This window comes from Chiloscyllium plagiosum, unplaced genomic scaffold, assembly GCF_037043375.1.
Source record: "Chiloscyllium plagiosum isolate Xiang-an unplaced genomic scaffold, Cpla_swu_hap1 HiC_scaffold_2, whole genome shotgun sequence".
Classification (NCBI taxonomy): domain Eukaryota; kingdom Metazoa; phylum Chordata; class Chondrichthyes; order Orectolobiformes; family Hemiscylliidae; genus Chiloscyllium; species Chiloscyllium plagiosum.
The window spans coordinates 131,797,170-131,820,270 of record NW_028270140.1 but is presented as its reverse complement, the minus strand read 5'-3'; the positions used below and the strand labels follow the sequence as shown (position 1 = coordinate 131,820,270).

Below are 23,101 nucleotides of genomic sequence, written 5' to 3'. Positions count from 1 at the left end.
GATGACGAAACATCTGAAAATGAACCTTATAGCTCAGTGAGCAAACTTACATCCTGATCTGATTTTTGCTGGTGGGGTATCCAAAATATGACTTGCGACTTCCAACAAGGAAAATGTCTAAAGTGACCAGAGATCTTTAGAGAGTCAGGACAGACTTTTAGAGAGGGAAGAAACCCTTATTTTAACATATCCCTGCGCACCTTTGGGAAATGTAGGTCATAGTTTAGAATTGTTAAAAGCAGACATGAAGGTGCATAAACCAATTCATACTCTCTTTGGAACTATGAGGTTCATTGAAATTCTCAACAGAGCTGTCAAGCAATCTGACAACAGAAAGGTCAAGTTATTTAAATCTCGTACCCTTTAAATATTTCGGAAAATGGCCTGCGGTTTTGCTGTTTCTCTCTCTGTCTGATGACATAAGGTAAATAGTTGCTGCAGGATTAGTACGACATGACTGATTTGCCACACCTATTGTCAGTTCACAAGCTGATTGACAGCTCCAAGTGCTGATGAGGTCTTTAGGAGTCATACAAATAATACAAATGATTAAAGTAAGTTAAATGTAGTGGATGTATTTTATCAACAAGAATGTTACACTGTAACGTGTGAATTCATTTATGTACATTTAAAAACTGTATTTAATATCAGCATGGATCTTGAGGTCTGCACTTGAAGGCATGTCATGAAGGTTATAAGGACAAAGAGTTGTGTGTGAGGAGCTTGGGTTGTCATGAGTTCGCACTAAATTGGCATGGGGATTTAAAGGGTTATAGGTGGGTAGAAGGGCAAAGGCTGGTGCGAAGGTTCTGAACAGTGAATAGAGTTTGCTGAAGAGTGGTGTGTTGAGGACTGGAGGCTTGTTTGCTGTTGAAGATTTTTTTCATAGTTTTGCTGAAATGCTGGTGCACCAAGCCCGGATTTTTGCACAGCCCACCTCCACAACCCCAGCTTCTGTGTGTGCCTTAACATTACTTCCAGGATCTCAAACTACGGGTCCCGTCTTCGCATCCTCTCTAAGAATGACAAGCCAAAGTACCTGGGCAAGTTGTCTGAGATCCAGTTTGCAGAGTGAGGAATTATTCTGCACTCCTGTCTTGGATGTAAAAGTTCAAGTCCGAAAATCAAAGATTGGGGATGGTGTGAACATTTATAATATATGGGTTAAGATAGAACATGCTCAAGCACATTTCTCATGCAATGAGAAGATTAAGAGAACTTTTCATAATTGTGAAGATATTTGATAGGGTAGACGTTGCAAAGCAGTTTCTACGTATAGGGGGTGACAAAAGCTCAAGATCACACAGAAAATGCAGTCATTAATAAATCCAGTGAAGAGTTAGATGTTAGTTGTTCACACTATGACATGAAGCAGTTGAGGGAAATAGGCATTGATATATTGTCAAGAGTGATAGATAAATTATAAAGTTGGATTAGGAAGGATTGAGTAGAAGGAGATGCTGATCTGATTGGAATGTGTTTGAATGAAGCAAATGCATTTGCATAGACAACTTGTTCCATATAACATTTACAGCACAAGAAACAAGATATATAATCCACAAAACCAAGGGCAACCAGTATGCCTTTGTTACAGACAATGTTTGATAAATTTAGTTGTGGTTTTTGAAAAGCTGACTGATTGGATTGATTAAAAAGAATGCGGTTGGTGCCATCAGCATTATTTCTGAACTTTTCAACAAGGTGACTCATAAGACGTCTGAGAAAAATTCAGGTCTGTGGTATTCAAAGACAAATAATAGGGAAGCCAAACTGATGAATAGCTGAGAATAAGAGTTCAGAGTAAATAGTATTTGAAAAGGAGATTGAAGTGGCGTATTTACACCAAAATCATTAAATTAAAAGCACATACATATGTTTCTTTGCGAGATTTGGATTGTTGAAAAATATGTAATTTGTCTTTGGATGAAAGGTCCTCATTGAGCGTGAGGAAAAAAGAAACAATTTATTTATTGAAAACATACTGAAGGCTGCACTGATCAGCTTGAGGTAGTTGGAGGAAAGGAACAGTTAGAATATTTACTTAGAATCTATCAGATGCTGGCTGTGCTATGTTACTGATAGTCATGTAGTGTTCTGTGCCCTCCATGTGTTTTTAATACCCTGTTACATTAAACACTGTACAAGACTTGGGTTCCAATTATACATGAGAGCAGAAAAGCTGGGTTGCTCAGATTTTGATTTATTTATGTTTTTGTAGTTATTACTGCTGTTACTGTCTGAACAATAGATTGCATGGCTCAGTGTGCACCAACTGGAATTCATGATGCTAATTATGAATAGCAGCAGAGATGTGGAGAAACAGATTGGGAAACAGATTTTGGAAAAGTGCAGAAGCCACAGGGTAGTAGTCATGGGCGATTTCAACTTCCCAAATATTGATTGGAAGCTCTTTAGATCAAGTAGATTGGATGGGCCGGTGTTTGTGCAGTGTGTCCAGGAAGCTTTTCTAACTCAGTATGTAGATTGTCCGACCAGAGGGGAGGCCATATTGGATTTGGTCCTTGGTAACGACCTGGGACAAGTGATGGGCTTGTTAGTGGGTGAACATTTTGGTGATGGTGACCACAATTCTGTGACTTTCACCTTGATTATGGAGAGAGATAGGTGCGTGCAACAGGGTAGGTTTTACAATTGGGGGAAGGGTAAATACGATGCTGTAAGACAGGATCTGAGGAGCATAAGTTGGGAGCATAGGCTATCAGGGAAGGATGTCGTGGAAATGTGGAACCTTTTCAAGGAACAGATCCGACGTGTCCTTGATATGTATGTACCTGTCAGGCAGGAAAGAGATGGTCGTGTGAGGGAACCTTGGTTGACAAGGGAGGTTGAATGTCTTGTAAAGAGGAAGAAGGAGGCTTACATAAGGTTGAGGAAACAAGGTTCAGACAGAGCATTGGAGGGATACAGGATAGCCAGAAGGGAGCTGAAGAAAGGGATTAGGAGAGCTAAGAGAGGGCATGTAAAATCTTGGGCGAATAGGATCAAGGATAACCCCAAGGCCTTTTATGCGTATGTGAGAAACATGAGAATGACGAGAACGAGGGTAGGTCCGATCAAGGACAGTAGTGGGAGACTGTGTATTGAGTCGGAAGAGATAGGAAAGGTCTTGAATGAGTACTTTTCTTCAGTATTTACAAACGAGAGGGACCGTATTGTTGAAGAGGAGAGTGTGAAACGGACTGGTAAGCAAGAGGAGATACTTGTTAGGAAGGAAGATGTGTTGGACATTTTGAACAACTTGAGGATAGATACGTCCCCCGGGCCTGACGGGATATATCCTAGGATTATGTGGAAAGCAAGAGAGGAAATTGCAGAACCGTTGGCAATGATCTTTTCATCTGGAGAGTGGCGAATGTTGTGCCCCTGTTCAAAAAAGGGAATAGGGATAACCCCGGGAATTACAGGCCAGTTAGTCTTACTTCGGTGGTAGGCAAAGTAATGGAAAAGGTACTGAGGGATAGGATTTATGAGTATCTGGAAAGACACTGCTTGATTAGGGACAGCGGTAGGTCTTGCCTTACAAGTCTTATTGAATTCTTTGAGGAGGTGACCAAGCATGTGGATGAGGGTAGAGCAGTGGATGTAGTGTACATGGATTTTAGTAAGGCTCCCCATGGTAGGCTAATGCGGAAAGTCAGGAGGCATGGGATAGAGGGAAATTTGGCCAATTGGATAGAAAACTGGCTAACCGGTCGAAGTCAGAGAGTGGTGGTAGATGGTAAATATTCAGCCTGGAGCCCAGTTACAAGTGGAGTTCCGCAGGGATCAGTTCTGGGTCCTCTGCTGTTTTTAATTTTTATTAATGACTTGGAAGAGGGAGTCAAAGGGTGGGTCAGTAAATTTGCAGATGATACGAAGATTGGTGGAGTTGTGGATAGTGAGGAGGGCTCTTGTCGGCTGCAAAGGGACTTAGATATGATGCAGAGCTGGGCTGAGGAATGGCAGATGGAGTTCAACCCTGTCAAGTGTGAGGTTGTCCATTTTGGAAGGACAAATAAGAATGCGGAATACAGGGTTAACGGTAGGGTTCTTAGTAAGGTGGAGGAGCAGAGGGATCTTGGGGTCTATGTTCATAGATCTTTGAAAGTTGCCACTCAGGTGGATAGAGCTTGTAAGAAGGCCTATGGTGTATTAGCGTTCATTAGCAGAGGGATTGAATTCAAGAGTCATGAAGTGATATTGCAGCTGTACAGGACTTTGGTTAGGCCACATTTGGAGTACTGTGTGCAGTTCTGGTCGCCTCACTTTAGGAAAGATGTGGAAGCTTTGGAGAGGGTGCAGAGAAGATTTACCAGGATGTTGCCTGGAATGGAGATAGGTCGTACGAGAATAGGTTGAGAGTGCTAGGCCTTTTCTCATTGGAACGGTGAAGGATGAGGGGTGACTTGATAGAGGTTTATAAGATGATCAGAGGAATAGATAGAGTAGACAGTCAGAAACTTTTTCCCTGGGTACAACAGAGAGTTATAAGGGGACATAAATTTAAAATGAAGGGTGGAAGGCGTAGGGGAGATGTCAGGGTTAGGTTCTTTTCCCAGAGAGTGGTGGGGGCGTGGAATGTGCTGCCTGTGGGAGTGGCAGAGTCAGAATCATTGGCGACCTTTAAGCGGCAATTGGATAGGTACATGAATGGGTGCTTAAGCTAGGACAAATGTTCGGCACAACATCGTGGGCCGAAGGGCCTATTCTGTGTTGTATTGTTCTATGTTCTAATTAAAGGGTCACATATTGAAATTAGACCAAAAATTTAACCTTAACTATGAATGTAAAATTTTGGGTCTTCATCCTAAAAGCACAATCTTGCAGATGTTTGCCTTCGTAAAATTACATATATCACTTTGTCAGAGAGGTCTGCAGCATAGAAAAAGACCCTTCGGCCAATCAAGTCTGCCCCAATCGAAAACAAGAATGTAGCTACTAAAAATGCTGGAAACCTATTTTGGCCCATAGCCTTGTGTACCTTGGCATCACAAATGTGTAGCTGTGTCTTGTTGACTTTCTGTTCAGCAGAGTGGGCCCATTTTCTCCTTTCACACGTTCATCGAACTTCACCATTATCAATCCCTTTGCGTGTTGCTCTAGGTACTTCCACAGTTTGTTCCACACACTCCTCCTCCTCCACCTCTGTCAACAGTATAAAAACAATTGTTTTCCAGCTGCCCCTTTCAGTCCTGAAGAACAGTCACATTGGACTCAAGCATTAACTCTGTTTCTCTCTCCACGATGCTACCAAACACACTGAGTTTCTTCAGCACTTTTCTGTTTTTATTCCTTGCAAACAACTCACCTATTTGAAGGGCTTGTCCACTTCAAATGTCAGGTGATAGAGAGGGAAAGCCCTCCCAAAAGGGTACTTGCAGCCAGACTATGACTAGAGTCATAGAAATCTACAGCACAGATAAATGACCTTTGGCCCATCACATCCGCACTGATCAAAAACAACCACCTAACTATGCTAACCCCATGTTCCTGCACTTGACCAGAGCTTTGTTTGCCTTGGCATTGCAAGTGTGCATCTAAATATTTCTTAAATGTTAGGAGTGTTTCTGCCTCTAGCATCCTTACAGGTAGTGAGTTCCAGATTCCCACCTCCCTCCGGGTGAAAAATGTTTTCCTCACATCTCCTGCCTGTTTCCCAAACCAGATTCTCAGTCATTGATCCCTCCATCCGGTGGAAAAGTTTATTCCTATCTCTGCCCCTCAAAATTTTATGTATCTCAACCATGTCCCTTCTTGATTTCCTCTGTTCTAAGGAAAACATCACTCTATCTAATCTCTCTTAATAACTGAAAGTCTCCAGCCCAGGAAACATCCTGGTAGATCTCTGCTGTGATCTCACAGAGGTTTTATACAGTTCCAGCATAACGGCAAGTACACCACATTATCCACCTGTCCTGATATCTTCAGGAACATATTGCCCCAGCATTTTCTAAGCTTCTGGCCCAACTATTGCAGCATGCTACTGGGAAGAATGCAACAGTTGGGCCTGGGTACAAGTTAAGGGATTGGTGTACATGCAGCTTCCAGGCTTCAAATAGCTTTTGACTCATGTCTGCCCCATCCAGGAACCTCACACCAATTTCAGACACTATTAGAAAATCATTGCCCTTACCTTGTGCCCGGACCCAACTGTTGTATTCTTCCCAGCAGCTTACTGCAATAGACGGGGCAGCTTACAAAGTGCCATGGCAATGTGTTTTCATGCAGTAAAAGGCATAACCATTGCCGTGGAGTGTAGAAGCCCAAGCATCTTGCCATTGTGTGCAGTGGGATGCGTTTTCTTGCCTCTTCAAGGAAAACCGTACATTGGAACAAATTTCCATCATCACTGCAGCGCCTGTAATCTGAGAAGTTCAGTCACTGGTCCACTTTAAAACTCTCTTCATTCTGTTTAAAGCAGGTTATCCTCACAGGTGCAAAGATGCCAATTTGTTCCGTTATTCTTGTATCATTGTGTAAAAATGGCCTCCATGATGAACGAGAATATTATGAGCAAGCTATTTCTTAGCTTGGTTCCCTTCAGCTATTTGAATTCTCTCATTCTATAGAAACAATCACAGAATTAATATCCTAACTGATATTACAAAATGGCACAAACGTCCTTGGATCAGTTTAACGCCCAAGTATTCGTCATTTGGACCTGGAATTTCCCTTCTGAAATATTTTTATATCTTAAGCTTGGATTACCTCCCAAACATAGGCAGGGTGGGACTGGCTTAATTGTGAAACTGGGTGGCATAGACAAGTTGGGCCGAAGGGTCTTTCTCCATGCTGTAAATCTCTATGACATTGAATCACAAGGGTTGCATTTGCATACTACCCCCTTCTGGAGGGGGTGTACCTCGCCGATGGTGATTGAGACAAGGAGCAAATTCTGCTACAATGCCCTCTGCCATCTGTCACCACCAGGGCTATTCACAGAATGAGTACTGGAGGGCAGCCAGTACCAATGAGTGAACTCCAGTACCACTGGAGCTAGAACTCAAAGTCGTGCCCTTCAGTGCATAAAGGGAGAAAGATGGAAGCAAAAATAATCCGAGATCTGTGGCATCAGCTGGGCCTTAGCACATGTTAATCTTCAAATTGACTCATCTCATTTTGAACTTTGTTGATACATACCTCTTGACATGCTTCACAACGTCTTTCGTCTGTCACATACTTCCTGTCTATTAGACCTTCTGCTCAATGGTTTATTCAGTCCCCCGGGGCGCAGCTAATCAAGACTTAATGTAAAACTGTTTGCCAGTTTTTGATCTGACCTTATTTGGAGCTTTAGAGTCCTTATGTATGTTTAATCTTTTCTTTCATTTTCAACGGCCACTAAGTATATTGAAGGTCTGAGGTTTAATTCTTATGAAAGAGAAGTTCTATTTAAAAATTGATATCATAAAGGAATACGTTTGAAATTAAGAAGAAATGAAACAGCCTTCGCATTTGAATCTGTTGAAAATATTAGTCAAGTCTTTGATCACAAAAATAGAATTCTATTGTAGGATCATTGAATGAAGGGGGCCATTCAGCCTCTTCAGCACACCAAATTGATTGGAGAGCAATTTTATTCGTCCCACTCCTGCAGTGATGTACCATATTCCTGCAAATGCTCCTCCTCCCAAGCTATTTATCCAAGTCTCTGTGAAATCCTATTTTGGATTTGTATTCGTCATTAAAAATCCTAACCACTTGAAAACAATGTTTTCCCTTACAATACCTCTCATTATTTTACCAGTCTCCTTTTGCAATACAGTTATCAGCTATATTGACAATGGTAACAATGTCTCTATATTTACTCTTTCTAAGCCTTTCATGACTTTATTTCAGTCCTGCCAAATCTCTGTCTGACCATGTAACTGTCATCCCTCATCCCAGAACCATTCTCATAAATCTCTTTGGTACACTCATCAAAGTCTTCACATCCTTCCCAAAGTGTGGTGCCAGGATTCAGTTTATATTTTGTAAGGGTATTGTTGTTTTCATAATCTTCACCTCTATTATAAAATCCAGGAAGTTATGATGCATATTATTGATAGCTTATAATTCTCATCAATCAATGTCAGTCTGTATCCAGAGGCCTGGTCAAACTCTGGAACACGGTCTGTGGGTGTGTTTTAAAAGCCTCTATCTTCACTGCTTCTATCTATATCCATTGCATTCATGTCCATTCAAATACGAGAAACAGTGGGAGAGGTCTGTGCAACTTATTAATAATTTCCAGTGCATATCAAATGGTGAAAGCCACTCTCAGTGCATGTATTTTCTTAATGTAACTCCGTGGCTCATGTATGAAAACAAAATTAAAGCTAACTGTTAAAAAATATTGCCGTAATCTGGCTTTGAAATAATTTTCGACCAAACGGTGTGTTAATTTTTTTATAAGGAGGCTTTAAACATATGCATCTTTGTGCCTGAACAATGTCCACTGCTTTGCTTCCATGTTCATGCCTGATTCACGACTTTGTGCCTCTGCTTCTCAGTATGACTTTGTCGAGCTACTTGACGGCAGCAGATTGATCGCCAGGGAAAAGCGCAGTCTGACTGATTCCGAGCACAGAAGACGGCACATCAGGGCAGTGAGCATCCAAGAGGCCGGCTTCGTCCAGTATCTTGACTCAGGGGTCTGGCACCTGGCTTTTTACAATGATGGGAAAACTCCTGAGCACGTGTCCTTTAATACTATTGTCATAGGTAGGCACTGAAACTCATGTGTGGGTAGATTTATTGAGGAAAGCATTGACTCCACCTCCAGTTACTGACTAACACGAGATTTCCTCGTACAAACTATTTTTATACTGATTGTGGCCAAACCTGTCCAAAGATTCCAATCACTGAATGTGAAAAGAATCACGAGAGATGTTGATCTTTCTAAAAAATCCATTCACGGGGTATGGATGTTGCTGGTTGGGCCAGCATTTAGTGCCAACCCTAGTTACCCTTGAGAAGGTGGCGAGCTGATTTCTTGAAATGTCTGTTTGGTGTAGGTACACTCACAATGCTGTTGGGGCAGGAGTTCCAGGATTTTGACCCAGCAACACTGAAGGAACACAGCAATATATTCCCAAGTCAGGATGCTGAGTAGCCTGAAGGAGATCTGGAAGGTCATGGTATTCTCATGTATTTGCCGCCATTGTCCTTCCAGATAGTCTTGGCTTGGTATATTTCACGAATGTCACAATGATTACAGTTGTTTCTTCTTGCACTTGTTGACAAGTTCTAATTTAGTACCCAGTGAAACTGACTAATGTCAGCAATCAGTGTAATGCTCAGTCGCACTCATTAAGACAGGACCAATTTGTTCTTAAAGGTGTTATTGTGGCTTTTTCATTATTATTATATCCAGTACACTGTCTAACGTTACTTGTTCATTCATCCCTATTACTTTTGTACAGCTATCCTGAGCACAAAATGCCTTCTATCTTGAACCCACATTACAACAGTGACCATATTTTTAAAGTAATTCATTATATGGGATGTTCACGAGAGATATAACCTTGTAAGTGATAAACACAGATTTATTTCTTCCTACAATTAGAAGAGCTTTACTCAATACTGTTGTGACAGAACAATAGGATTCACCAAGACAGAGACTTGTAATGACTCACCCCCCCATATTTGGCTCTTTCCTGAGAGGAGACTTGCTTTCCACAGAAATGCAGCTGAGGTTAGGAATATGTTTTACTTGTGAACTGTGCAACAGACTGATATTGCATTCCTGCTCCATCTGCTAGACTTTTAACTTCTTTCCTTTCAATTTAAAAATAAATCCATCAATATATTCATTGTCCAGCTATTGGTGCCTGTTCCTAAATTGGCCAGATGTGTGATGGAACAGATAGCTTATGCTCCCTTGAGCCAGACAGAGGCTGACATGTCACAAAGTTCACTTAGTCAGAGTCAAAATTCTGGACCTAGATCGCAGTGGTAGATGGGTGGAGGGCTAATTCATAAAGCAAATGTCTTGAATATACATGCAAAAAAGATTCAGGCTTATGTTTGAGTCCAGTCAACAGCATGCAATGAATAATTAAGTTGCATGTTCACGCTGTCCACCTGATTATCTACTGTAACATGAAGGGAAATTTGACAGGTTTGTAGCAATTTAACCCGATATCTCAGTGTCTTGTGTACTGCAGATGAACAAGTATACTACAGTGTTTTCACATTCCAATATTACTGGGAATGAATCAGTTGGAAGGTTGAGCCTGGAAAACCCATTAGCCCCTTTTTTGGTTACCTGCCAGAATGCTTAGCAAAGTGAATTCTAGTGATCGATGTCATCTCAAGGGGCAACATGCCAGCAGTCTTGTTCTGTCTGAAATGAATCATTCTCATAACCAATTAAAAAGTGTCTTTTGGATAAAATATTAAACTGAGAGCCAGCCCATCTGCCCTTTCAGGTGCATGTAGCAGATTTCATGTTGTTATTCAAACAAGAGCATTGTTTCCTAGTTTCGTAGTGAACATGTGTCCAGTACCATTAAAACAAATGGTCTAGTCATGTCATTAGATTAGATTACATTACAGTGTGGAAACAGGCCCTTCGGCCCAACAAGTCCACACTGCCCCGCCGAAGCGCAACCCACCCATACCCCTACATGTACCCCTTACCTAACACTACAGGCAATTTAGCATGGCCAATTCACCTGACCTGCACATCTTTGGACTGTGGGAGGAAACTGGAGCACCCGGAGGACCCCACGCAGACACGTGGAGAACATGCAAACTCCACACAGTCAGTCGCCTGAGGCGGGAATTGAACCCGGGTCTCTGGCGCTGTGAGGCAGCAGTGCTAACCACAGTGCCACTGTGCCGCCCACCATGTGTCATAGGTGGGAGCTTGCTTTGTGTAGATTGGCTGCTTAATTTCCAACATCTAGGCTACTGGCGCCCATGTAACGAGCAACCTAACTCACTTACCAGGAAGGAAATCTGCCATACCTGCCTGGTCTGGTCTAAATGTGACTCCAGATCCACAGCAAAGTCGTTGACCCTTAACTGCACCCTGAACTGGCAAATAAACCACTCCTTTTAAGGGTAATTAGGCATGGTAATAAAAGCCAGCCTAGGCCAAGACACCCACAGTGAATTTAAAAAAATGATGACACTTCAAAAATATATTTTTGGCTGTAAAAGCACTTTAGAACTTCATGAAGCTATAAATAGTGCTATGTAAAAGCTAATTCTTTCTTTCCTTAAAGATTGAATTCTGTTTTTGCTGCTTGTATTGCTCTTGTCTGCAATGTTGGGTCCACAGTTCTGTGGTACCTTAAATACTGCATTTGGTGTCCCTTCATGCCAATTGCCATTGACCCTGCAGAGGCATCCCTCTCATGCCAAAGGGATTGAAGTTTCCTTCAGAGTAAGGTTTGCTTGACCTAACAAGGTGTTTTCTCAAAATGTGAATCTTGTGTAATTCTGAAGATTGGATTACTTGCAGAGTCTGTAGTGGAATGTCCACGAAACTGTCATGGAAACGGGGAATGCGTTTCTGGAGCTTGTCACTGTTTCCCAGGATTCTTTGGACCCGATTGTGCAAGAGGTAAGTCAAGAACATTTGCTTACAATTCAAACTTCTTGTGTCTGTCATCAATAAGTACAGGACATGGTGCACACATAGGAGGTGGAGCCATTTTGGGATTTATTCAAAAGGTCTGAGATTTATTCAAAAGGTCTGAGATTTTGCCACTGGCTACAGTGGTACTCTATATTGCAACAGAGTTCTGGCGTCGAGGTTTTCTTGGAGTTTAGCCAGCTCTGAATTTTTAAAAAACTGGCGGGTGGGATCGACTTGGCAGTTTTCACCAGCTTGGGCTAAGGACACAGGTAGTGAGGAACTCTGTACTCCCTGCCTGTATGGCTCCATTGTGGGCAGAGGTGACTGTGATCTTTTATTGTCAACATTTATTTGCACAAAATTGAGGAATGAAGTGTTTGAAACACAGATGCCCTTCAAGCCTGTTTTGCTATTCAGTCTGATCATGACTGATCCTCTATCTCAATGCACTATTTCCACTTTCTCCACATACCCCTTGATGCCTTTAAGGGACCACAGTCTTTATCAAATATACTAAGTGGCTCAGCCTTCATGGCTCTCTCTCATAACAGATTCCACAGGTTAACCAGCCTCTGAGTAAAGAAATATTTCCACATCTCAGCCCTCTGTGATTGACTTTGAATGGTCTGTTTGAAGGGCTCATGCCCGAAACGTCGATTCACCTGCTCCTTGGATGCTGCCTGACCTGCTGTGCTTTTCCAGCAGCAGATTTTCAGCTCTGATCTCCAGCATCTGCAGTCCTCACTTTCTCCTGGTCTGTTTGATTGACATGTTTATTACACTGTTGAAACAACCATTGTTTTTCAAAGAACACTTTTGAATGGGCATTTTCAAACATTCCTCATTACTTCCATGCTTGCTACTGCAATTTTCTGAATTATTAGTCCTTTACATAGTTCAGGAGAAAGTGAGGTCTGCAGATGCTGGAGATCAGAGCTAGAAATGTGTTGCTGGAAAAGCGCAGCAGGTCAGGCAGCATCCAGGGAACAGGAGAATCGACGTTTCGGGCATAAGCCCTTCTTCAGGGACCCAAAATATTAACCCTTTACATAGTTCATACTGGGCAAATGGCATGGCAGGAGCATACATTAGCACTGAGTTGACATAGAAAACATGCGGAAGGGTCACTGGACCCAAAATATTAACCCTGCTTTCTCTTCACAGATGCTGCCAGACCTGCTGAGCTTTTCCAGCAACTTCTGGTTTAGTTTCTGATTTACAGTGTCTTCGGTTCTTTTGATTTTTATTCAATGTCACGGAGAACTGCTGCAACACATGACAGAAAACATTGTGGGGTGTTTTGATGGAAAGAGAATTTAAGATCTGCTTATTTGCATATTTTGTTGCTGTTTTACTCCCAATCAAGGCTCTAATATGCTGTCATTTCTTTTTTGTACAGCAACATGTCCAATATTATGTAGCGGTAATGGCCAATATTCCAAGGGACGTTGCCTCTGTTACAGTGGCTGGAAAGGGACCGAGTGTGATGTCCCCTCAACCCAGTGCATTGACCCTTTGTGTGGAGCACACGGCGTCTGCATCATGGGCTCCTGCGTTTGTAACTCGGGTTACAAAGGAGAAATGTGTGAGCAAGGTACGGCACAACAGAATGACAGCAAAGGTCAAAGGACGGTTTTGTTGGAAATTAGTTCAAAGTGGCTCGGCACACTGAGACATTAAGATAGAGATTCTGTTTAGCATTATTCATCAATGACTTCCTAATGCACTTCTATTATATTCCTGTGCGTACATTTTATGTGCAGGTGGTAATTTATTTAGCTTGAATGCTTTCTCTTAACAATGCAGCAAATTATGCAGTTATTATTAGTGCATTGTTGTTGGATATGGACTTCTCGGATTTGCGTGTTCCGTATTTAAGTCACTCATATGATGAAGTAGATTCTCACCAATACTTGCCCAACCCACCCTAAAATGATGTGTGTTCTTGTCTATCTGCTATAGATGACTGAGGTACTGTCACTCAAATATTCTCTCGATCACAAGAATACATTGAAACTTAGCACTAAGTGAGCTTTTTGTTTTGTTGAGAAAGGACATGGCATAAATCAACCTGCTGAAAAGGTGTGACTTAAATTCACCAATAATTCTAGGAGTAATGTGCATATCCGTTGACATATTTTAATTGAAACATCATTATTTTCTGTTGTCAGCAGCTGTTATTTGGCTGGATTATAGATGCAGCCATTTTATAATTAGCCTGTGGTTTTTGTTAGTGATGACAGGGTTGAGTTTTTTAAAAAAGTGTCTATTTCTTTATTTCTCTTCAAAGCCATGAGTTGTCTTACAAAAACATTTATTGCTGTCCTCCTCACCTTACAACATATAAAAAAAATCACAAGCTAATTTTGTTAAAGGTTTCCCTGAAAGATGTTTATAGTGTAATTGATTGGTAGAAGAACTTGGATTACCCACAGCCATTTGATAAGGTACTGCACAAGACAAGTGGAGGAAATAGCACATTAACTTGCATGATGGATTGACAACGAACAGGAAGCAGATAGCAGGGATAAACAGGTCCTTGTCAGGTTGACAAGTTGTAACAAGTGGAGGGCCAGAGGGATCAGTGAGAGGTTCTCATCGATTTACAATCTATAGAAATGATTTGGATGAGGGGACTGAATGTATGGTAGCTGAATTTGCTGATCGTACAAACATCAGCAGGAAAGTAATCTGTCAAAAAGAGATAGACAGTCTGAAAAGGGATATAGATCGGTTAAATGAGTGACACATAATAGATGAATTATAATGAGAGTAAATGTAAACTTGACCCCTTTGGCAGAAAGAACAAAAGAATGTATATTTTTTCAGTCGAGAATGGTACCAAGACTCTGAGTGTCCAGGTATATGAATCACAAACTTAGTATGCAGCTACAGCAAGTAATTAGGAAGGTTAAATAGTTCCATAGAGGCTGGTATCCCGTCACTAGTTCACCCTTTATTTACTCTTGGAGAGTCCTTGACACTGGTCTAGCTTCCTCAGAACCAGATCTCAAAGTGAACAGACTCCCTGACGCTTCTGTTTATATCTGTCAGCCCTGATTGGACCATATTAATAGCCCCAGTTTGTAAGCATTTGGGTGTTTAAGAGATTTATTGCAGTGGTATCATGAATGAGGATCTTCAGTTATGTGGAAAAGCTGAGATGCTAAAATTGTTCTCCTTGGATCAGAGAAGGTTAAGAGGACATCTATTAGAGATGTTCAAAATTAATAAAGGAAACATGGAGAAGCTGTTTTCTGTGATCATAAGATCAGTAATCAAAGGATCAGGATTTCTGGAATTGGTGAAAGAAGCAGAAGCAACACAAGGAAATATTCTTTTGTGTGGTGAGTTATGAAGTGCAAAGCCTGAAAGTAGTGGAAGCAGATTCAGTTGGAACATTCAAAGGATAATTGACTGTTTACTTGAAGGGAGAAAATATGCAAGGCTGTGGGGAAAGATCAAGAGAATGGGATTGATAAATTAATTACAAAGAGCATTTAACCTTGGACCGACTTGCAACCTTTATTTAAAAACACGAATCACTAGTTTGACTTTGAAGGTTGGACTAGGAAAACAAAGTGGTTGGATTTGAAGATTACACAGCCTATTATCAGGCTTCTCCAGAAACTAATGCACAGCCAACTTGATTGGAATATCTTATCACATGTATTAACTTCTTCTGGAGTGTTGCTGACTCTTTGTTTCCAAACAGGATTGAAACACTAGGACAGTACAGCACAGGAACGGACCCTTTGACCCATGATGTTGTGCCAAACATGACACCAAATTAAACTAATCCCTTCTGTCTGCCCTTGGTCCATATCCCTCCATGCCTTGCATATTGTTGTAAAATGTTGTTGAAAAAAATTGGGAATCTCCACCCTTCTTGTCCAAGTCCAATTCAAACAAAGTCAGTGCTGGGCAGAAAGGCTGTTGTCCAACTGTCCAGCCTCTACCAGTCACTCTGACGTAATCATTGCACTATTCTTTCTGAGACAAGCTCCTTCAGTAATCTTTATTTCTCATACTTTATATGAATCAATTAATTTAGCTTATGGCATCTGGCAGTGCCAAACACCCACAGCTTCTTCAGAATAGTCTGAGAAAGAACTGCTATATTAACCATGCCTTATTGTGGATGTATAAGCAGGTAAGGCCTGTTTCACTGTGTGTATGGCCAACAACTGTGTGACATTTATTAAAGATGGTCATCTCTGTCAGGAACAACTTATGTCAAATGCTAGGATGCAATGAACAATTCATTATAAATTAGAGGCCCAACCTGTGTCTACAATTGAGCCTCAGGCATCATCTGGACAATTTTGACAAACTGTACCTGCCTTCTTGGAGTGGTCTGGGTCAGCCATGTTGTTGACAGTGGCCCTCAGATGCATCAGGTTCAGAGGTCACTGTGATCTGACAGTAACCTAACATAGTCCCTGGGACCAGAAGGAGCAATCTTACTTTTTGGTCTTTAGAGAGCACTGTGCCAAAAGCTTTAGTGCACTCCCTGCTCCTGCCATCTGGAGAGGAATTATGATCATTATTGCTGACATTTGGACATTTTGGCTCTCACAAATATTCCCCAGTCGGAGAGCAGCAGGTGGTAAATTCTTTGCATTGCCCTACAACTGACCATTAGTTCAAGGTAAAACAAAGGTCAGTTTCAGTTCTGTCTTCACTACCAGCATTTCTGGTCGATAATATATTTTGTCAAATCCCTGCCTGGAAAGATGTTGTGATGCAGCAGATAATATGCATTTATTTGCAATCCGATATTTTCTCTGAAGTGGCTGATGCACACGTCAGTGTTTCTATGCACGGAATGATCTGAAAATAACTTTGTAGTCTTTAAGCATGTTATTGCATCAAATAGGAATAATTCCTTTTCATCCAGAGGATGGCTCAATCAGAAACAATTAAATTCAAGATTGGCTTTCTCGTTTTTTTGATCATAATTCATCTTTAGTTGCAGACCTCCCTCCCACTTAGCATCATTGTATGTGTAATTGTTATCACTGTATTCAGTCAATGTCTTCAACCCTGACTGCCATCAAAAAAATACTAGGGCCTTAAAGTCAGTGCTAGCTGGGTGAGATCATTGGAGTTTTCAGAAAACTCTAAGTGAGAAGTCACAAAGATCCAAACAGAGTAAGTTAAACCAGATGCTGGAACTGGCTTGGTCGTTATTCTATGAAATGGTATGAAATGAGAACATCTCAGAAACTCTTAGCAGCCCAAGATAGCATCTGTGCAGAGAGGGAGGTTAGGTAACATTTTAAGGTTGATAAATGTCTTATAAAAAGCTGCCCATAAATACTCAAATTTTCAGTTATTGCACATCATTGACAAGCCACATTCAAAGAATGGGGAAAATAATTGCTAAATCAGATTGTTTCATGTTGCTCAGAGATAAGTAATCAGACTCTTCCATCATTGCTTGAACCTACAATGCAATAAATCTCACTCTGGAGAGACACAGCCTACAAATGAAGAGGTTATCGTTGCAATAAAAGAACTGCAGCTGCCCTCGAAATGTTCCGTGATCAGAAAAACATGGAAGATAGGGAAGAGATTGTTGGATATGTATCCAAATTGTAGCTCACTAAGGAATCCTTTAATGTTGATTGTGCTAAACATTGAAAAGTAACTTCCCAAGGTTTCCAATGGAAATGTCTAAAAGCATGTATCTTTTCATTACAAAACTCAGCATTCACTTGTTTAGTCCAGTCACTAATTTGTACTGGGATACACATTACAGAAAGATTAATGGATAGCTGAGAGTGATTACAATGCAGTAATGTAATCAGAGTTCAGATGTTGCCCTAAGGTAAACCACAGTGTTGATTTTAATTGTCAACACAATGTTGCTGCCTGGGGTAATTAGAGTTATAGAGTTATACAGCACGGAAACAGACCCTTCGGTCTAACTCTCCATGCTGACCAGACATCCCAATCTGACCTAGTCTCATTTGCCAGTGTTTAGCCTATATCCCTCTAAATCCACCCTGATGCTTTTTAAATGTTGTAATCTTAACAGCCTCCACCACTTCCTTTGGCAGCTCATTCCATACACGCACCACTCTCTGTGTGAAAACGTTGCCATTAGATCTTTCTTAAATGTGTTCCCCTCACCTTAAACTTATGCCCTCTACTTTTAGACTCCCCCCACCCTAGGAAAAAGACATTGGCTATTCACCCTATCCATTCACCTTATGATTTTACAAACCTCTATAAGGTCACCCCTCACCTCCAAGGCTCCAGGGAATAAAGCCCCAGTCTATTCAGTCTCCCCTTTTCACTCAAACCCTCCAGTCCCAGCAACATATCCTAGGTTTTTAGTCAAATCTTCTCAAGTTTAACAATATCCTTCCTATAGAACTGTATGCAGTATTCTAAAGGTGGCCTAACCAATATCTTGTATAGCCACAACATGACATCCTAACTCCTATACTCAATGTTCTGATCAATGAAAGCAAGCATACCAAACGCCTTCTTCACCACCCTGTCTACCTGTGACGCCACTTTCATGGAACTATGCACCTCCACACTTAAGTCTCTTTGTTTGGCATCACTTTCCCGATCCTACGATTAATTGTGTAAATCCTGCCTTGGTTTGTCTTTACCAATATGCAACACCTCACATTTATCTAAATTAAACTCTATCTATCACTTCTCGGCCCATTGGCCCGTCTGATCAAGGTCCCTTTGTACACTTCGATATTCTTCTTTATTGTCTACTACAAAACCTGCTGTATTTTGGTGTCATCTGCAAACTTAACCATGCCTCCTATATTCACATCCAAATCAGTTATATTAATGACAAATAGTAGTGGACCCAAAACTGATCCTTGTGGCACACTGCTGGTCACAGGTCTCCAGTCTGAAAAGCAACCATCTATCACCACCCTGTCTCCTAACTTCAAGCCAATTTTGTCTTCAGTTGGCTTGCTCCACCTTCATTCCATAAGGTCTAACCTTACTAACCAGCCTACCATATGGAACCTTGTCAAAACTCTTTGTGGAAGTCCAACACTAAACAGTCTTTCCAGGTAAAGCAGTGTTTCACCTATACCACCTCCAATCTTGTGTATTGTATTCACTGTACCCAATGTGGCCTACTCTACATAAGAGAAACCAAACACAGCCTAGGTGTCCGTTTTGCGAACCCCTCTGATGCTTGCACAGGTAGGACTCCGACTTTCCCGTCGCCGGTCATTTTAACACAGCGTCCTGCTCACATGTCCACTTGCCTGTCCTCAGCGTGCTGCAGTGTTCTAGTGAATGACAGCGCAAACTGGAGGAACGGCATCTCATCTTCAGACGAGGCACTTTACAGCCTTCGGGACTTAATATTGAGTACAACACCTTCAAATTGTGAACCAACTCCCATTTCTTCCCTTTCTTTTAGCTTGTTATTATGTCCTTCCCTCCTCACATTCCACTTACTGTCCTTTCAAGTCTAGCAGGAGACACACCATTGTTCTGCCATTCTCACATTCTCATCAGTTAAACTGAACTATCAACATCTTTTCTCTATCATCACCCTGCACCCAGTACCCCCACCCCCACTCTTCTCAAACAATAGCACAAATGCTGTCCCTCTATACCTCACTTCAGCTCTGATGAAGAGTCATGTAGACTTGAAATGTTAGCTTGCTCTCCATGGATGCTATCTGACCCACTGTGGACCTCCAGCATTTGTTGTTTTCGGTCTTCCACTCTGCCTTCATCAATGTTCTTTGTCGCCTCTTCGAAAAAAGATCAAGTTCATGAGACATGATTTCCCACATACAAAGCCATGTTGACTATCCATAACAGTCCTTGCCTTTCCAAATGCGCTTAAATCCTGTCCTTCAAAATCCCCTCCAACAACTTTCCTACCACTGATGTATGGCTCGCCAGTCTATAGTTCCTTGGCTTTTCTTTACAGCCTTTCTTAAATAGTGGCACCACGTTAGCCAATCGCCAGTCATCCAGCACCTCACCCATGGTTGTCGATGACACAAATATCCCAGCAATTTCTTCCTTAGCTTCCCACAGAGTTCTGGGAAACGTCTCATCAGGTCTCGGAATTTATCTACTTTTAAATGCTTTAAGACTTCCAGCATTTCCTCGTCTGTAATATAGACTGTTTTCAAGCTATCACTATTTATTTCCTGAAGTTCCCTAGCCTCCACACCCTCCTTCACAGTATTTGTTATTAGATTAGATTTAGATTTAGATTTAGATTTAGATTCCCTACAATGTGGAAACAGGCCTTTCGGCCCAACCAGTCCACACCGACCCTCTGAAGAGTAACCCACCCAGACCCATTTCCCTCCAACTAATGCACCCTACTAACACTATGGGCAATTTAGCATGGCCAATTCACCTGATCAGTATATACTGATGTAAAATATTTGTTTAATATCTCACCCATCTCCCATGATTGCACACATTGACAGCCATGGGGATATCTGCCGTTTTCTTGTGCAGTATACAGTAAATTTTATGCAGCAACATTTTTTGGTGAAATGTCCACAATTGTGTAACAATGATGATCAGCAGAGCTGTGCACTACTTCTAAGCTGTGTTTCATTAGTCTAGTATCAAAAGCTTGATTAACCAATGGTTTTGGCTTATATCAGAATAACCTTTCATTGAATTCCTGAGTAATTGACTGGTATCCACCTTGTAATAATCAATGGGCTTGACGCTTTAAGTTAAAAATGTCTAATAATTTGTTTAAGGCTGGGGTAAATTTTCTCTCTTTCTAAGTCTGGCTGCACAATCCTTTCTCTGAGGTCACAAAAACATAGAGCGGCTTCAGTTTTGCAAAGACATTTAAATATGTAAGGCACTGCACACCTAATAATGAGGCTGACTCATGTTTAAAATCCAGCATCAGTCAGTAAATGCCAGCCATTTTTATCTTTGCAGCTTGTCATTTTGATAAGTTCAAAGTAAACCATCTGATGATCTCTATCTAGACATATCGCTCTGTATCTCTTTGTAGCAGCACTGTTAATAACTAGAATAAAAATGCAAATAAAGAAAGTTTCTGATTAAATATCTGCAGAAATTATAAGATAAGGTAGTGGGCCTCCTGATGGCTGGAGGTTCCATCCTGAGTCTGCAGTTGGGTGTGTTTGGAAACTGTTCAAACTTTGCAGCTCTTTGGAAATAAACAGTTGAGCTAAGGAAATAGCAGCAGCTACATTGAAGGGGAAGAGCTGGCTAAAAATGGTGGAAAAGTGAAATACTGGCAGTTAGCATTAGATCCATCAGCATCAATAAAAAGAAATGGCAAGTCAACATATTCAATGCAGGTTTATATCAAAAGACTGAACATTTGTTTTCATAAATACAGACAGACCTCATCTTTTATATTCAGAAACTCAAATGGTGCTTCCTCCCTTTAACCCTCAGTAGAAAGTTCCTCCATGGAGAGTTCCATCATCCGCACAAAAGATATTGCGCTTCATATCACTGCCATTTTGCAAACACGCTTGAAAGAAACACACCCATCCCACACAAATGCTGACTGCTATTTTAAATTAACTTGAGCGGAGTAGAATGGAACCTTTGTTCTGCTCTGGAGGCCATGTCAAGAACAGCAAGATGTCTTATAGGTCACAAATATGGCAGAACCCACTGACTGTCAGCTCTTATTCATGAAATCAACCAAAATGGCTTGGAGCCAAAATGTTGCTGTTGTAAAGGGTAGGAGTAAATTTAAATCAAACATGGTTAAACATTGTAAACACCAAGGTTTTTTTTTTATAAAGCAATTGATCAGTATCTGTTTCCAACCACCCCTCTTTTCAACAAAGACAAATTTTGCACCTTGGACATATGCATATTGGTTTGCAGCATATAAAAAAAAGGTGATGTCCAGAACTTGTTGCAGTTTGTTAGCTTCAAGTTATTTGCAGGTTATTTGAGAGGGTTAGAGATATCTGTGTTGACTAGGGTGGAAAAGAGGTGTGGCAACTAAGTGAAATGAATTGATATTTACAAGCAGTTCTGGATTCATTGAAATGTATACATTCTTGATCTGCAAATTAAAATTGAACACTTTCGACAAAACATTGCCAATTCACAATATCAATTTGAAGTTTTGTCAAGAAGTGGAAAATCTGCTCTGTAAGAGCAAGAATTTGCATCAAATCGTTAACAATCAGGACTGAGATTTCGGTATGATCCAAACTAATTTTTCTGAATTAAAAGGGCACAGAATTACAATGCAATCTGCTGTTATGTTATCATGCTCATCTCTTTCAAATGACAGGGTTTCCAAGTAACAGGGTTGGTTTACCTTACTATCCTTGAGGTGAAACCAAGTACTGAAGGAAGTCCACGCTCACTGAGTAATGCTCTTCACTTTGAGATGATAAAACAATGAGAAGATATTGATGTTTTTCCACATCGCAAAATAAAGAATTGCCTCAGTCAAATGTATTGATACTCTGCTATCATGCACTGTAGTCATTCAGTCAGTGGAATGAACTGACAAGATAGCTGATGCTGGTAAATTATGATGACAATTGGTCGCTTTTTTTTGTTCTTTCTGTCATAATCATGGTATTGAGGAGGAAGCCGTGAAAGATCAGTTCATTTTTCAAGTGTAAAATCCAATTTCTCTATCTCAGAAATATTGATTTTATTGATCTTTGCTCATACAGTAAAGCAATTAGTGCTGAAGAGATTAAATTTTCAGGTCGTTGACCCTACAAGTGTAAAATTTTATTGAGTCAAATTGTTAAATTAGATCTCATCATCTAAAGCACATTAAAGTGAATTAGAGGGCCAAGTCTTTGCTATTGCTCATCTCTTAGACTAAAGGGTGATTTCTTTTTCTCTTGCAGCGGACTGCTTTGATCCAACCTGTTCGAACCATGGCATCTGTATCCATGGGGAATGCCACTGCAGTCCGGGATGGGGCGGTTCAAACTGTGAAAACTCCAAAACCATGTGCCCTGATCAGTGCTCTGGTCACGGGACCTATCTTCAGGAGAGTGGTTCCTGCACTTGTGATCCAAATTGGACAGGCACAGACTGCTCAGTAGGTGAGTCGACAGAGGACACCTTACAAATAATCCCATAAGTGGTGAAATAGCGATAGCCTTAATTCCCCAAGGTTCAAAAGCAGCAGCACACTTAGCAACTTACACTGCAACCTAGTGATTTTTCGACATCAACAGATAGGTTTTGCTGAGGTAATCTATCTTAAATTTTAATGGTATGACTTGATTAAAGAATTCTGCCTTTTTAGAGGCCAATTTTTTTTATGGTGCGTAAGCAAGAAACTTCCTCACAGAAATAGCAGCTGGCTAGCAGTACGATTAATGTTCATTCAAAGTGTGGGCTTCACAATACAGATCTTCCTATGAGTTCCTTCAGTAGTTTCAAATTACTGCAGATGCACTGAAAACAAAAAACGCTGGAAATCAGAGCATGGAGAAAGAGAGCAAGCCAACGTTTCAAATCTAGACAATGCTTCCATCAGATCGCCAGCATTTCTTGTTTTCCTTCAGTCGTTTATTA

General features: G+C 41.0%; 1 protein-coding gene across 20 annotated transcripts in view; it reads left to right on the top strand.

Annotated features, from left to right (window-relative positions):
- Window positions 1-23,101, top strand: part of LOC122557375 (teneurin-3) — a 2,678,940-nt gene that overhangs the window by 2,511,243 nt on the left and 144,596 nt on the right. For all 20 annotated transcript variants that reach the window (XM_043705048.2, XM_043705074.2, XM_043705164.2 and 17 more), the window contains 4 exons: window positions 8,493-8,703; window positions 11,453-11,554; window positions 12,969-13,163; window positions 22,423-22,623. In XM_043705048.2, the coding sequence (XP_043560983.1) occupies window positions 8,493-8,703; window positions 11,453-11,554; window positions 12,969-13,163; window positions 22,423-22,623 (709 nt within the window). The remainder of the gene's footprint in view (window positions 1-8,492; window positions 8,704-11,452; window positions 11,555-12,968; window positions 13,164-22,422; window positions 22,624-23,101) is intronic.